The sequence below is a fragment of the Camelus dromedarius genome, chromosome 1 (genome assembly GCF_036321535.1).
Source record: "Camelus dromedarius isolate mCamDro1 chromosome 1, mCamDro1.pat, whole genome shotgun sequence".
NCBI classification, from domain to species: domain Eukaryota; kingdom Metazoa; phylum Chordata; class Mammalia; order Artiodactyla; family Camelidae; genus Camelus; species Camelus dromedarius.
In genome coordinates this window covers 75,670,417-75,686,528 of record NC_087436.1, presented here as the reverse complement: position 1 = coordinate 75,686,528, position 16,112 = coordinate 75,670,417, and the positions used below count along the sequence as shown (strand labels likewise).

At 41.3% G+C, this 16,112-nt stretch overlaps 1 protein-coding gene across 2 annotated transcripts in view; it reads right to left on the bottom strand.

The window, feature by feature from the left end:
- Positions 1 to 16,112, bottom strand: part of FRAS1 (Fraser extracellular matrix complex subunit 1) — a 408,983-nt gene that overhangs the window by 30,444 nt on the left and 362,427 nt on the right. For both annotated transcript variants that reach the window (XM_064485618.1, XM_031432509.2), the window contains 6 exons: positions 15,919 to 16,079; positions 15,236 to 15,383; positions 7,763 to 7,968; positions 4,516 to 4,672; positions 2,370 to 2,570; positions 635 to 822 (listed from right to left, as the gene is read on the bottom strand). In XM_064485618.1, coding sequence (XP_064341688.1) covers positions 635 to 822; positions 2,370 to 2,570; positions 4,516 to 4,672; positions 7,763 to 7,968; positions 15,236 to 15,383; positions 15,919 to 16,079 — 1,061 coding nt within the window. The remainder of the gene's footprint in view (positions 1 to 634; positions 823 to 2,369; positions 2,571 to 4,515; positions 4,673 to 7,762; positions 7,969 to 15,235; positions 15,384 to 15,918; positions 16,080 to 16,112) is intronic.

Genomic DNA, 16,112 nt, shown 5'->3' with positions numbered 1-16,112 from the left:
CTGCTTCATTATTATGGGATAAACTTCCCTTGGCAACCTCCAGGCACTTTCGTCCTAACTGTAAGGTCAGTGCATTCATTCTGTTCATCCTACACTGGGAAACTTGGAAGTACATTTCTGCAGATACTTAATTCTACACACGTGGTGAGTATGTAGAATAACAGATATAGGGTAATATTACTTTGAACTCTTCTCGGTCCCACCAAATGAGAAGGTCAGTTGCATTGTACTTCCTGTCTTTATCAGACTAAGGTATCAACACGGTTTGGTCTCACTCTTATGTCAAAATAAGGTTTCTCATCCTGGGCACTATTGATGTTTGTGCCAAATAATTCTTTGCCGTTGGACCTGTCCTGCACATTGTAGGGTGTTTAGCACCACCCCTGGCTTCTACTCACTAGATGCTAATAGCACCTAGTGTGTCAGTCATGACAGCCACAAATGTCACCAGATATTGCCAAATGGAGGTGATGGGACTGAGGCTTTGGGGGAGGGGACAAGAGGGCTCACTCTTGGTTGAAAACCACTGTGTTAGAAAAATGAAGATGTACAGCACCGAAAGTCCTGCTTCTCTCAACTTCTCATCTAATGACAAAGACATAAAAGCAGCAATCCTTTGGGTCAAGCAACTCACGATGGGTGGTGCTGGCAGTATGAGACTCCCTGATGCCTCCTGGTCTAGAATCGTCACTGTGGCCGTGGTCACATCGCCAAGAACGGCTTCCACTGGGTCATCTGGGCCAAGGACGAGGGAGAAAGATTCATGCCATTCCCGGTCTTCGTTGGACAGGATCTCGACTTTAAAAAAGATATGATCCACACCTTTGCCAAGGACAGAGAGGATGAAGAGAGCAAAGGACCTCATTAGTGACCCCCTTAAGCCAGTGCAGGTTGGCCCTGCTGAGACTTCACGTTAAAATATGCCCTTTCCTGTCACAGGTTTTCTGTAAATGCAGGGATTGCTAATCACTTTAGCCCCATCTCCAGTGAGGAATCTGCTTATTTATAGGCCAAATTCCACCTGTGGTGAAGGCTCAGTATTGCAGATTTACTATTCAACGCCATATGAGGATTAATGGCCCCTGCCTGACACTAGCTGGCAGTAATAAAAATCTATGATCCAAAATACACTCCACCCTGGTTATGAGATTTTTGCTTAATTCTTTCCCCTTTACACTTAGGCATGAGCTCCTGTGTGGCCGTGAGTGCTTGGACACCAGACATCCTTCAGAGCTGCCCCTCTGAGAAGCAATAGCTCAAAGGCTACCTACCAGGCCGTCCGTCTTGCAAAGACAGTAATGTGAAGGTTTGGCGGCCTAGAATGGGGAGGGTTAGAGCTTACAGATGGTCTTCCTTTTTGATAAAGTGATTCTCTGAAGGTGCAGATATCCCTGGCAGCAGTGAAGGCCCCCATTGTCCTCTCCTATAGACATCTGGGCTAGGTTACCCCTAAGACCTGCCTTTCCCCCAGATCTTTATATAGAAAAGGAAAAAGTAAAGACACTTGGAAGAGATGTCCTTGTGAGGGTGTTGGGGGAGGGTGTCTACCTTCCCGGCAAACTAACCAGACACACATGGGCTGGATCCAAAAGCCCTTTGACGCTCCAGTGGGGTGACAGAGACATACAGAGACCACCCCCGCCATTTCCAAGGGAGGCCTTTTCTCCCTCCACTTGCCAAGACATCTCTGAAAAGGCTATCTATCCTTCCTGCCCGCTTCTGGCTACATCACAGCTGGTGCTAAGATCAACATCGGCCCCTTCACCTTAGACTGTTCCAGAAAGTTCCGTGAAAAAGCCTAGCATACAGTTCAACTCTTCTTTGTCTCATTCCTCCCATCAGATAAATATATCAGACAGTTCAACAGCTACTTGTGACCTGAATCCTGTCTTTCTTCCCTGACTCGTCTCCACAGCATCTCCTAGCAGATGTTAAAACCACCTGAGCACAGAGACTGTGTCTTCTGGGTTTAGTAATCCCGAAGAGCCCAGCACAGTGGTGTGTGTACCAATGTTTGTTAAATGATGTGTCATGTATGCTTTGTATAAAAATCAATTGCTCCTATCACTCAGCTAAATCGCAGGCTAACAACAACAACAACAAAGTCCTTTTAAAGGAGCCAAAATGCTTAGGATGTTCTGAAGTAAAGTACTTCTTTTTCCTTCCCCCCTCCCCCCTTTTCCATGCCATTTTTACTAACAAACAATTTTAAAGACTCCTGCAATCTCAAATGTGTGCTTAATAAGTACTTCATGCTACTGGAACTATTGTTTTTATCTTTCATTTTTCTGCTTATTCCTCTTTTCAAATACAAGATTTTTGCCTCTCGACAAAGTAAAACTGACACCTTGGGATTGGCATTCAATTACCGGGACTGAACTTCAAGACTCGGCTTTTCGGGTGATAATCCACACCAGACTGGGCAGACCCGTCCCGCGTGCTACAGCGAACCTTGGATGTCCTGTTCTGATCCCCTCTGCGGATCACCTTGATGTTCAGAACGGCCATGGCATCTGGCCCCGAGGGTTCCCGTACTTGGTATGCTGCTTCTTCAAACTCAATGGTGGGGGCTACGGAAACAAGGTTAGGAAAACAAGAGCAAGTTGGAAAAATAAAAAATTTCGTCTCTTGTGGAAAATACCTTATAATGGCAAGAGGGAATTTTTCATATTAGTTAACGATACAAAGGCACAATGGCTTGCAGGCTTGAAAATCAATCAGTATTTACCCCTAAGCAATACTTTGGAGAAAGGAATTTATTTATGATTCTGCAGGAGGTGTTTCTCAAATATTTCCTATTAAAAACAATATAGTGGGAGAAATATTTTTAAGTGCTTTAAAATGCATGAAGTCCAAGTTTCCATCTAAGCATGACATCTCACAGCATGTTTTCAAATCTACACAATTTATCAAGGGACTGAGACATAGTAAGCCCTCACAAGTATCTATTGACTGATTGTATGAATCAACTCCTTTTCATTTATGAGAGTAGAAATTTCACGTGCACACTGCTGAAATTTACCAAACCGTCTTTCATCTCGGATGTTTTGGATCCTCGCTCCCCCAGTGCGCTCACCTCCCCCTTCCTCAGCTTGTCCTAACTTCTCACAGGTTATTGAGTTACAAACAAGTAGTTTCAGTGACTGACCACAAGAATTCAGGAACAGAAGATTTCCTAACACGATATGATTTGAGGTACTATTCTCATTCCTATGAAACGATTAATTGTTGATTTAAAAAAAAATTCAAAGTTTGCCTCCTTTTCTATTATAGTCTCATGGGGAAGGGTGAGGTGGTAGTGGTGGAGAGAATGAAAAAAAAAGATGGAAAAACTGGGAGCAATTACAAATCTTCTACCATTTAAAATATATGAGAGAATTTTTCAGAAATTTCTGCCATCTCTATGGTCATTTCCCACTTTCTCTCACAGAAAGTCGATTGTTCCCAAGTGTAGAAGGTAAGCCTCATTTGAGACGTCGTAGTTTCTAACACGTATGCTCTTTGAATTTAGGCGTGTCACTGTGGCAGTGTGATCTTGTTGCCTTTCTGAGCCTCAGTCACTGGGTCTGTGTGAACAGGAAAAGGGTCACTTCAGGATTTGAACCTCAGTCTCCTTGGGTAAAGGGCTGATTTCATGTCAAGGCTGGCTTTTAAATTTTTTTCTCCAATGTCCAAGTTAGTCCTGTTTTTATATTAGAAACCCCAACAGTCTTACTGACTCCTGCATAGCTTCTAGAATCTGGTAAAATAAGGTTCTACATGCAGTTCTGCTGCTTGTAGCTGAGTAACTAGGAGTGTAAGTTATATGACTTTGCTGAGGTTCAATTTCTTCACATATAATGTAGAGATAATAACAGTTACCTCAAAGGGTTCCTGTCAGGAGTAAATGAAATAGTACAACATGCTTAGCATGAGTCTTGGTGCGCAGTAAATATTCAATAAAAACAGCAGTTACTACTTGTAGTGTCACTGTCCATTCACTAAAAAATCCATTTTAATAAAACAATCATGTCCCTATTTGAAACAGATTCTGTTTCCTCTGGTGCCTGGGTCACTCTTTGCTAACATCTGATGAAAGAATTTAAGATTTTTTAGGTTAGTAGGCTGAATCAATTAGAAGAAAACTGAGAAATTAGACTTTCCCAGGAAGGTGGCAGGGTTTTAAACTAATTTATTGGATTCAACTGATTCTGATTGTATTTCCAAATCTGCTCCTGAATTGCAGTGATTTAAACAGTTTTTATTCTCTGTCTTAGCGTCTCTGCCCTAGCTTTTAACCACACTCATTCCTTATCTCTTGGCGATGTGGTAGGAAACAATGTGAATAAAAATCCTGGCATTATGTAGAGGGTGGTCATTTGCTGCCAACATTTTATATAAATACTCTAAGATTGTTATCAGTAGACACTTTTATAGTACTTTCATTTTTTAAAACACCTATAATTACATTATTAGTAAAACATCAGTTCATGTCCCATCAACCTAAGAATAACTGAAGGCAGTTTCTTCCATTACCATCTTCATCATTGGATATGGTGATGGTGGCCATGCTGTTCTTTCCAACTCTGGCTCCACTCCAGTGGTTCCCGAGAGGATGGCCGAGATAGACCCTGAACTGCTCCTCAGGCTCAAACATGGAGTCATCATGGATATAGACAGTACAGTTCTTCATCTAGAGCCAAGGGCACAAGACAGATTAGAATTTACAGTGAGATACCAACAATTTGTTTTGCTTTCCCTAGGAAAGGATTTTTCTTCTTTGCAGTATCAAAGGGTCAACACAAATTCAAAAGGATCCAAACCATTTCATTTATAAATGAAATAGAATGTTTAAGTCTTAACTGTTCGTGCCTGAATGGACCTACCTGTATGTGGAGTCTTGTATTAAACGTTGTGAGCCATTTTGAATTATTGGTCATGAGTTATGAAAGACAAGAGCAATAAAACGACCCACTAAAAAGTGTCTGCAGAACATCTGTGTGCTTTCCCATATTTTGCCTGGGCCCACCTACACATCTGCACACATTACGACAGGTAGATTTCTGATGGTGGGGCTTAACGTAGGGGTTAGGCTTCCTGGAGAGCTAAATAATGTTCCTTCTCCTTTGTGAAAATTGAATAGTCTTCTAAGGAACTCAGAAAGGCTTCCTGTTAGGCTGAAGACACCTATTTAGAAGCTGCAGAACTCTCAAACGTGCTGCCAAATGGTGTCTCATCTGAAAACTGCTGAGAACTGAAGGTCTGTGAACACAGTCTAAATTTCTGTTTGATCAAAAGAAACCAAGTGTTTTCCAAACTGAATATTCTCTCCTGAGGACTCTCTTCTTGAGAAAACGTAAAATAAGGTCACAACATTTTAGGTAACAGAGCAGCTTCGACAGCTGAGTCATGGGATACGAAGTGGGATTATTTTTAGTTGAACCATTTAAAATCCATTGTCCTACCATATTGTGAAGGGTATGTGGATGTAGAGGCTTCACTGTCATACTTCCTAAATCACGCTAAATGGAAGGAGAACATCTCTGCGAACACTTCCCTGTGGCTTGCTAGCCTGGTTTTAAATCCCTGAAGAATGTGCCCTTTTCTTTTCTTTTTTACCTACCATATCTTTCTTAAAATAAGAATTTCTTTATGGAAAACATGAATTTAGTAATGACTCTTCAGCATATCTTTTTAAAAAAGTCATTCTGGTGAATGACAAGTTCCAAAGACATATTGCTTAGCAAGCCAAAGAAGATGGAGACTCAGAAGTGTGCTTATGAATGACAGACTGTCATATGCGTGACACATAGACTATTAAGCTGTACTTTCTTTACAGTTTTATTAAATTACAAACTGTCTCTTGGATAGACAGAGAATCTTCTTTTGAACGTAAAACAAATACAGACATGCAGACTCAAAGGTGAAGGTTGTATTTATAGTATTTATGTGTGTTTTTTTAACACGTTTCAACCTGCCACCAGTAAAATTCCCATAAAATACATAACTAAGACAGAGCTTTTATGAGTCATGAATGTGTAAAAGACTGAGAGCCCTAAAGAAGGAAGCTATCGCTTTTTTTGGTGGTAAAGATAAAATGGAGGAAGAATCTGGGGTGACTTGGGATGGGCAAAGTCTCTTATGCTAAACTTCAAAAGAACTAATCATAAGGCAAAAATTTCATGTATTTGATTATATCAAAATCGAAGATTTCTATTCAACGAAGAACACCAAAGTCAAAGGTAATAGGTGACAGAAAAAGAAACTATGTTTACAGTATCTAAAATGTCTAAAACTGGAAAGGATTAATATTACTATTTAGAATTAATATTTAGAATATACAAGAAAGTACTGCAAATCAGTAGGAAAAAGACAGCCATACAGTAAAATAAAAGGATAAAAATAATACATTCCCGTAGAGGAAACTCAATGAGCTAACAAGCATGTAAAACAGTATTAATTAGAGGAATGCAAATTAAAATGAAATATAACCTTATACATTTCTGATTAGTAAAAATCAAAAGATGAGCAATGCTAAGTGTTGAAGAAGGTATAAGGTTTTAGCAACCCTCATGTACTGTTTATGACTTTCTGGAAAGTATTCTAATACCATTTTTTCAAATTAAGCACATTCATTCCCTGTGGCCCAGCAATGTTGGCTGTGAGTGTGTATCCAAAGAAGTTCCCACTCAGGTGTGTAAGTGGACGTGTGTAAGGATTCACACGGCAGCTCCGTCAGTGGTGACAGTGTGTTAGGAGGTGACCGGGCGCCGTCACTGAGGTTCTTTACTATCTGTTGCTGAGAGTGAATGGGTGAAAGAGTAAATGCGCATCATGAAATACTTGGAAAGAGTTTGAAGCAACACATTCGATACATACATAAATGGCATGCATAGATATTAAAACATTGCTGAGCAAATGCTGTAAATGTTTAAAAAAAGATAGGACACAATAGCAGTTTTATAAATTAAAAATTATGTACATAATAAACTAGGCATTTTCTAAGAACAAATACAAAAGAAGAGATACATATTAATACTCTGAGGTGGGGAAGGGAACGTGGCTGCAGAACAGGGGTAAAATAAAGCAAATAATCAGCAAAATAAGAGAACGACCTGTCCAGTGAGGACTATGCCTTGAACCAAGGGGGAAAACTGACTCAATTATCTGCAACTGAGATCCAAAAATGGGGAAATAAGATTCCCATTTAATACCTACTTTTGACAAACACTGAGGTGTTTATACAGGCTTGATTCTGATGCAGCCATACTTAGTGTCTGGAGTTTCTCAGGAGTTCTTGCATCCATGTGCATCAGTTTTCATTATAATGCCAAGAGAATACTCTGCTGACTTGAACCTGCTCAACACCTGCCTGTCTAGTCCTGTACCAGTCATCCTGTAACAGGATGTCTGCTGACCTGGGACAGGGACCCAGGCATTAGAGAAGTGTCTCTTCCTCCTCTAGGTAACATTAGTGGGGTGTGTTCACCTCCAATGTAGTTTTAAATTAAGAGGAGGCCCCATTCATTTGATTCTGCTAAATTCCAAAGAAATGTTCTACAGCCTCCAAATACCTCAGCTCAACCAATGACACAGGTATTTGATTGTAAGTGGGAGACAGAGAGGGAAGCCACACAGAATAGATGGTATTGTTAAAAGTATGAGCAATTAATTAGAAAATTCTTAGGATGGTCAGAATTTGTCTAAATTACCTCACTATGGACAAATAAAAGCATCAAGGAAGGAGAGAATCCCATCTTTCAGCCACCACAAATCCACTTACTTTCTCCCCTTTGAGAAACGTAATCCGCGAAGAGTCTGTGTTTCTTCTCTCCTCAAAGTCCTCCATGACCTGAGCTGAATGGCCCTGCGTATAGCACCTCACTGATGACTCATAGCTCAGGTCTCCACTCCGAATAACAGGCACATGTAGGACACCCTCCTTCTCCTTCACTAGGAGCAAATCCTTGGCAAATTGCATGCTGGGCACTGGATAAGCAGAAGGAAAGACAGAGACATCATTAGAGGGAGACTGAGGGAGGTGGCTGTAGCCCTCTTGGGCTCTGGGCAGCCACATGGCAGGAAGGCTCCACTAAGGGCCACCATGGGCTGACAAATCACACGTGGTAAGCAGATTTCAAGGCCTTACTGCTGCTCTCAGGACACAGGAACTGCTTCCACTACGAGTGTAGTTTCAACAAAGTAGAATGAATCAAGTCTGCACCTGTTTTTGCTCAGCTTCAGGGCACAGTCACCATCTCAGATGCAGACAGGTGATGCAAGGATGGAAATGGGCCAAGTGGAAGGAAAAGTCTGACAGAGACTGGAGTATCCAGAAAAATTCTCCTTTCTGCTAAGGCTACACAAAAGAAAACAGCAATGCAAGCCAATGATAAATGGCCACTCACATTGGTCCTGGACCAGGGATACAATAGGGAAGAGTGGGGACTTTGGTAAAGAGGAAAGAGCAGGTCATGTTTGGGGGGGGGGTAGGGTTGCCCCTCATCTTCATTCTTTTGTTGGCAGATCTTCTTATTTTCCAAAGAAACCAGAGATCTGCCTTTTTATGTCCTTGCTCCTAAATTTTAAAAGAGCAAGCAATTAAAATAGTAAAGAGAAATTCCTTATAGACCCAAACTGTTGACTCCAAATAAAACACATCCACATGCTAAATGTGGCCAGTGGGTCCCAGTCCATGACTCCTGCTATACAGTTACTTCTTCTTTAATAACTCACATGGCCTCACTGGACTTTAGGGAGGGACAACAGCCAAATAGCGGTTAAAAACAAGGACTTCAGAGTAAACAGGCCTGAATTTCCATCCCAGCCTCGCCACTTATTGGCCGTATGATATAGCAAGTTACTTAGATTTTCTGAGCCTTGAGGTTTTTTGGTATGTAAATTGGAAATACTGAACTAGAATTATTGGGAGGATTGAACTTAACGAGATTATGTATGCATGGTGCTCAATAGTGTATCTAGCACACAGCAGGCACTCACATTTTGGCAGGAATTATTACATTATGGTTTGTATTGCCCCCTATCTCCAGGCTTCTCCATGCAAAGAATCAGCTTTTCCCCCTTGCTTCCTACCATGCCGTCCGTAGTGCTCGGCATTAAGCCATGGCCCCTTCCAAGACAACATCTTGTTGACTGCCACTTATTATTTAGTGAACAACACAAAGAGGTAGTCCATCCAGTCACGTGCCAGATTAGTCTCTGGGGCTGCAGGAAGCTGACCCTAAAGCTACAGTCACCTACTTCCTGGCTGCGTCCTGGCTGTACCCCATCAAACCTCACTGAAAGGAAGGAAGAGAAGGCGTGAGCACCAGGCTGTCTGCAAATCAGTATGGAGAAAGCTCTCTTTGCCTCCAACCTGCCCACTGCTCAGAGCTGTTGGCATTAGCAAACATAACACAAAGCCACTATCTGAGCTAAGCCTAACAGTTCCCATGTACCACTGAAGAAAAACCTGGAAGATAACTCTTCAAAGAACACCACACCTAAAAGAAGATGAGTGACTTCGGCATCAGGCCCTGCCCATCAGCTGTCTGGGGCTCCTTCCATCTGTCTGTGCTGCTGAAAGGCAGGTGGGAATGACATGACATTGCCCAGGGGGACAATGAGGACGCTTGTTGCCAAGTAAAAAGCAACACAGGCAAGAAAGCTTTTCTGCTCCTGGCAGATTATCTAATGCTTTGGATTGATTTTTCTTACTGGTTCAACAAGCAATAAGTTGGAGGAGAGTTAAAAGCTAAATGGCGATGTTTGGATTTTGTCATATATTAATCAACCCCAGATTCCTCTTGAGCTGTATGTAAAAAGACTCCTTTCTCCCTTTCTTTCTATTTAACAGATATTAACCCTTACTCCTATGCCTATCTGCTAAAATAAAAAAAAAAGAAAAGAAAAGAAAAGAAAGGGAAGTGAGTGAATGAACACTTCTCATGACTGCCTCCTGGGAAGAGTCCCTGCTTTTAAGGAGCCCCCAGTCCAGTGGCAGACGGACTGGGAGTCCAGTGGGAGGCAGACAATGGAAAGACAGTGGCCAGGTTCTGGGATAGATTTATGTGTGGGGGTCACGGCATATATAGAAAGGGCCCAGCCTGGGGCAGGCATTGTGTTAAGGGCTTCTATACAATTCATGTCATCCTCTCAACAACCCTGCCGGCACTGCAATCTCCACAGGAAGTATGGACGTTGGCCCTGGGGGTCAGTCCTGCCTGACTGCAGAAATCCTCTTTCCTCACGGATGGAAAATAGAAATGGAATGGGAAACAGAAACCACTCCCTGAAGGCTCACGGGCTGGCAGTGGGTATTACGCACTACTGTCAACGCCTCTCTGAGACCATCAATTTGCAGTTATCTTCTTATTTGTGTAAGTCTTGTGTCCTGAACTACATTGCGGGACACTGTTCTCTACTCCTCTGTAACCCCGAGTGCTGAGCATCAGTCTCAGGCCTGGGAAGTGTCACCCAGCACTGTTACCCACTAATCTTCTATGTAACTGACAAGGTGAGTGTAAACACCACCGCCTGGAACGCTGTGGCCTCTTTATGGGCAATGGCTAAGTTGGAGATTTAGGAAGAGCCCTGCCTCTGGTTCTGTGATTAATGAGCAGGTGAGACACAGCTGCATATACAGGCGTGCAGTGAGGCAGCGGCTCCAAGGCCTTTCTTGCCTTGCTCAGCATTCTTCAGACACCAAAGTCCAATTCCAAGTATCAGAGCAGAGGAGAAAGAAAACAGAAAAGGCTCTGTGATGAGCTACTCAGATGATTTAAGGGCCTGAAACCAGCCCAGTGGAGAGAGATAAAAGGAACTAAGATCACTTCAGAAGGCTGGAAGCTGACTTTACAAGGGCCTTGAGTGACATTAAGTCTTGTTACACGAGGGTGGTGGCCACCTAAAACTGTGATATAAAAAGTCAACATAGTAGCGTATAAATCCAGAAGACTGGACTTGGATAGAACAGACCTGGGTTTTAACTCTGGCTCCATCACCTCCTCTCTTAATCTTAAATTGATCAACCTCAGTTTCCCAAACTGGAGAGGATTAGAGATAATGTAATTAGAGATTTTTCTACCCTAGACTGTGCACATTGAAGAGACTCAACAAAAGTTAGCGATTACTAGAATCAATTGAAAAAAAAAAAGCACAACCTAGAAGTTGAGAGTTATGTTTTATTTGGCAGATTTTCTGAAGACTCGAGCCCCAGAGGTGGCCTCTTAGACAGCTAATTCCGAGACTGCTCTGAAGAGGTAGGGGAGGAGCCAGGAAATACAGGAGTTTTTGCAACAAAGATCAGGTAGTCAGAAAAGATTACTGTTAATTAAAGAACCAGACATCTCAAATTAAGGAACTTAGCATTTTTCTTTGTATGGGAAGTACTTCTCAATGAGTCTGGGCTCACTGAAATCATTCCTTTGATGTGCACCTAGCCATCTAGAGCCAGTATCCTGTTCATTCCCAAGCTCAGTCCCCTCAGGGTGCACCGCTGAGGGTGGTGGCAGAGGACAGGCTGCCTGCTTGTCTGCATCCTGAGTTCCCTCCAGCTCACTGGGTTGGTGGGGGGAACTGGTAGTGGGTGATGGGTGATGTCTTCAGTGTCCTTTGCTTACCGATCTGGCCAGCAATATTTTGTTCACACTAGGGAAAAGGATAATCAACAGAAGTAATGGGTGAACACAGCAATGGGTTACCAAAATAGGTTTGCAGATTTCTTTCTCTGGAATAAATTCTTGACTGAATATATATTGTTGTAGCCTTCCTGAAAGATATTTTATTTAACATATTCATTTTCTAAGTTTGCAACCCTAATGTCCATCAATAAAATACAAGAATGATCTAAATGGAATCTTCTACATTGATCAGAGTGCAGTGAAGATTGTGTGTTACTGGAGTCCCACTGGCAAGTGTGATAAATTACAGATGCATCAGGAAGAAAAGAAATAATCATGTAATAAAACCTTCTATGTGCCAGGTACTGGGGTAGGTATTTTCATATATTTTATCTAATTTAATCCTTACAGCAATCTCGTAGGTATATTCATTATTTACAGGTGAGCAAAATGAGGCTCAGTAACCTCAAGGCAATGAGCAAGGAAGGCCAGAGAGCAAGGAAGTGGTGGGCTGGGATTGTATTTAGGATTTCTGACTTTGCATTCACTTTCCACTTCATCAGAGGGAAATTCACTGTCCTTTCATGCAAAAGAGTGAGAAGCCTTTTTAAGAATAAAAAGAATAACTGAATTTCCTTCTTTCTTCTTTTTTAACTTCTTTAAAGAAAAAAAAAAATCCCACGTATTCTTCCACTGCACTAAATAGGACCATTTCGCGTAGTGCAAAGTATTAACTTGGAGCCAAAAGTCCTAGAATGCATGCTGGTTCCTCCATATACTAGACTTTGGGTGACTTGTTTACTTGGCTGAATATCAGTTTATTTATCCACAAAATAGAACAAGAGTAAAATCATAATATTATAAGCAAAGGAGATAATGTTTAATAGATCACTCTAAACTTTGACGTAACACGCAACATAATATAGTATAATTGTTATAATCGTGTTCATGGTTATAAGTTACCATTTTGTGAATCACAAACTCAAATGTAAAACTTAAAACTATAAAACTTCCATAAAATAACATAGGAGAAAATCTTGGTAACTTTGGGCTAGGCAAATATTTTTTCGATATAACACTAAAAGCAAAATCCATAATAGAAACATCAGTAAACAGGACTACTTCAGAATAAAAAAATGATTGTTCTTTGAAAGACACTGTTAAGAGAACAAAAAACAAGCAACAGATTGGGATAAAACATTTGTGAAAAACAAATCTTTGTCCAGAATCTAAAATGATGCAAGAGTAGAAGAGAAAAACAACCCAATTTAAAAAATGGGGAAAATATTTGAACCAAAAAGGACATACGAATGGCAAGTAAGCACCAGAAAAGACCTCAATGTCATTAGTCACTCACTATATACCTACCTGAATAACTAGCTAAAAGGGCCCACAAAAACCTGATAACAGCAAATGCTGGTGAAGATGTGGAGCAACTGGAATGCTACACACTGCTGGTGGTAATGTGAAATAGTTGCAACCACTTCAGAAAACAGGCTGGCTCTTTCTAATAATGCTAAACAAACACTTACCCATCTGACCCAGCAACCCTGCTTGTAAGTACTGACTCCAGAGAAATGAAAACCTATATTCACACAGGAAAATACTCAGCAATAAAGGGAATGAACCACTCATATTTACAACAACACAGACAACTCTCAAAAGCAGTGTTCCAAGTGAAAGAAGCCAGACTCAAGATGGTACCTATTACACAATTCCACTTCTATGACATTCTGGAATGGCAAAATTTAGGGACAGAGAACAGATTGGTGGGTGCCAGGGCTTGGGATGGGGAGAGGAGGACCACGAAGGGACAGGAGGGAATTTCGCATCTTGATTGTGGTGGCGGGTGAATTTTCATCTATGTAAGTTAGATCTCAATAAACCTGACTCTAAAATAAGATACGACTTTGGATATATGCAAATATGTACATTGTTTTTCTTTTGAAGGATGTGCACAAGAGCAACAACAACAACAAATGGTTAAAACAGTTGTCTCCAGGGAGGTGAGCTGGAGGGTTGAGACAGCGGCAGAAGGAAGACAAACATCATGGTATACCTTTTTTGCTGTTTGCTTTTCTTTTTTACTATATAAATAAATAAATAATTTAAAAACATTAAAGATCACCCTGCCGGTCTGCCCTTTCCTTCTCTGGTGACTTTTCATCACTGAAGAGTTTAACCCTGGGCTCTATGTCAGTCAGTGGGGATGCTGATGAGGGTCCTCCTGCTTGAGGTGAGAGGTTTGACTTGATTTTTCCACCCAACTCTCGAATCTGACACGTTTCACCAGTTCTTTCCCAGAAGCAACTGCTCTTTCCTGTTCATTCTCATGTTACCTAGGGCAGCTCTTCCGTGGGGATTCACATTCTTGTATACAGACCTGTGTGTGTTCGTTCCTGCACGCCATCCTCAGGACGGCCAGTATCAGTTTCCTCAAACAAACATCACACCACTCCTCTGCTTAGACGCATCTGCTGCTTCCCTTTACCTACAAATCCCTGATGCTGGAACAAAACACCTCTTAGACCTTAACTCCCACCTATCTCTCCATATCATTTCCTTCCACTCTCCTCCTGCCAGACTCAAAGCAAAAGTAAGCATCTCACTGTGCTCCAAATAAGCATCTTTCAAAATTGGGCACCTTACATACACTATACCTCTCCATTTAGCAAAGCTTTAGTTTATTATCCCTTACACAAACTCCTACCACACCTGAAGACTGTTTAAATATCACCTTCTTTGTGAAATCTTCCATGTGTGAAATCCACACATAGTTACTGTTCAGTCCCCTCTGCTCCCACACTACTGGAACTATCTCACAGTCATTTATCATAACACATCCTATTTTTTTCTGTTTAAGGATCTGATCCCCTAAGTAGACCTGGAGCTTCTTGAAAACACAGCCCAACCAAGGCTTATAACAGGTACACCTCACTGTATTGCATTTCGCTTTACTGCACTTTGAAGATACTATGTTTCTAACATATTAAAGGTTTACAGCAAGCCCCTGTTGAGAAAGTCTATTGGCACCATTTTTCCAACATTTGCTCATTTTGTGTCTCTGTGTTACATGCTGGCAATTCTCCCAATATTTCAAACTTTTTCATTGTTATTATATTTTTAGGGTGATGTGTGATCAGTGATCTTTGGTGTTACTACTGCAAAAATATTATGCTTTACTGAAGGTATAGATGATGATTAGCATTTTTCAGTAATAAAATATTTTTTGATTAATAATATTTAATAAATATTTTTGACATAATACTATTGCATATGTAATACAGTATAGTATAGTGTAAACTCTTGTATATACTGAGAAACCAAAAAATTCGTGTGACTTGCTTAATGTGATACTCACTTTAATATGGTGACCTGGACCTGAACATGCAGTCTCTCCAAAGTATGCCTGCATGTCTTTTTGTGCCTAGCAGCGTGCCAGGAACATGAATGATTATTTCTGCCCCACGTTTCCACGTAAAAGTGCGCGCATGCATGTACTCGTAGACACATATGCACACACACACACACACATTTCTTGAAGGAAAATGTGAATTCCAACGTCATATACACGGATGTTGTGGAAAAAAGAGAAATTTAGTCTGAACCACCAGCTAGCATCCCCAATCTCTTACCGTCCTGGAATGTGTCGTTAATTGCGATGACAGCCTGGAAGGGTTTGGTCAGTTCGGCCCCTTGTGCTGAGCTGAGGAAAACCACAAACGTCTCCAGCCCTTCAATGACTGGATACTGAGTGTCATCCAGGATTGTCAGGGGACAATGCTAGGAGAGAAATCGGGATGTTAACTGGACTTACTGCAGTGTTCCTCTCACAATACATGTAAATACCGAATCACTGTTACACACCTGAATCTAATATAATGTTATATGTCTATCATAACTCCATAATTTTTTTTTAATTTAAAAAAGAGGAAAAATCAAAGCAAATCTTACAGAATGCTCACCACCCAACACCCATTTGCTTTTGGGAGATTAGGAGAAAGGTGACAACTTTCCTTTCTTTGGTCGTCTTTAAGTGAATTTTTTAAATCCATAAAGTGATAATCTCTTCATCACGTATTTTAGGTATCTTTCCTAGATACTTGCATCAAACAAGTGCAGTTTCTATCCTGTCATGCTGGATATTAGATGCTGAAAATGGCATTTGGAGAGTTTATAGAAGATCTCTCCAAGTTTGTTCTCTTGTTTGTGTTTTTAAGAAAGGGAAGATGGTAATATTGCAAGGGGAGTTAAGAGTCCTCCAGTGAGTGTGGAGAGCAGACTAGAGACAACACAACAGACCCGTCTGTACGCGCACCTGCTCGGTGACACCTGGCCCAAACTCCACCTTCCTAGAGCTGGGGACGTAGTCAACTCCTGGAGTGGCAGAAGCGGGGTCCGAGGGCCGTGTAGCACACCAGACAGACGTGAAGGTGGAAAGGTCAGTCCCGTGGCGGATCACTGGAATCGTCACTGTGCCTGAATTGAGAGTCATACATTTCAATGGTCAAC